The sequence below is a fragment of the Trypanosoma equiperdum genome, assembly GCF_001457755.1.
Source record: "Trypanosoma equiperdum strain OVI genome assembly, contig: ctg_874, whole genome shotgun sequence".
Classification (NCBI taxonomy): domain Eukaryota; phylum Euglenozoa; class Kinetoplastea; order Trypanosomatida; family Trypanosomatidae; genus Trypanosoma; species Trypanosoma equiperdum.
In genome coordinates, this window is record NW_027124836.1 from 2,371 (window position 1) to 2,856 (window position 486).

Below are 486 nucleotides of genomic sequence, written 5' to 3' on the forward strand. Positions count from 1 at the left end.
GATAGACAGCAAAGCGGTAGTAGCGTCACAGCGACAGACACAAAATAAGCCAGGATCGAACTGCAGTAAGAACCTTTAAAAAAGCGAATGAAAAGACAGTGATGGTTGCAAATTGAACGGCACTGAGAAAAGCGAAGGGGATTTCTGCAAACCTAAGGAGGAAGAACGACAGAAAAACACAGCAGTAACAGGAGAGCAAGCAGGGGGAACAGCCATATCTGGGTGTTCAAGACACGGAACTGATAAAGCAAAATGTGACGCTGACAAAACAGGCGATAAGCAAAATTGTGCATTTAGAAAAGGTAAAGATAATGAGCATGATCTAGAAAAAGAAATGTGCCGCTCTTCTAGTTTTATTATAACTAGGAAATTTTCTCTCATAGCTGCTGCTTCTGTTAATTTCGTAGTATTTTAAAATTTCTGAAATTTTTAGGATTATTGCTCAAATTTTATGAAATTTGCTATTTTAAGAGAATTTTCTAATTT

General features: G+C 37.2%; 1 protein-coding gene across 1 annotated transcript in view; it reads left to right on the top strand.

Annotated features, from left to right (window-relative positions):
• Positions 1 to 5, top strand: part of TEOVI_000415400 (Trypanosomal VSG domain containing protein, putative) — a gene marked incomplete at both ends in the record, with an annotated part of 1,173 nt that extends 1,168 nt beyond the window's left edge. The window contains one exon of the mRNA XM_067226953.1: positions 3 to 5. Within this exon, the coding sequence (XP_067083054.1) occupies positions 3 to 5 (3 nt within the window). The remainder of the gene's footprint in view (positions 1 to 2) is intronic.
• Between the last annotated feature and the right edge of the window lie 481 nt (positions 6 to 486).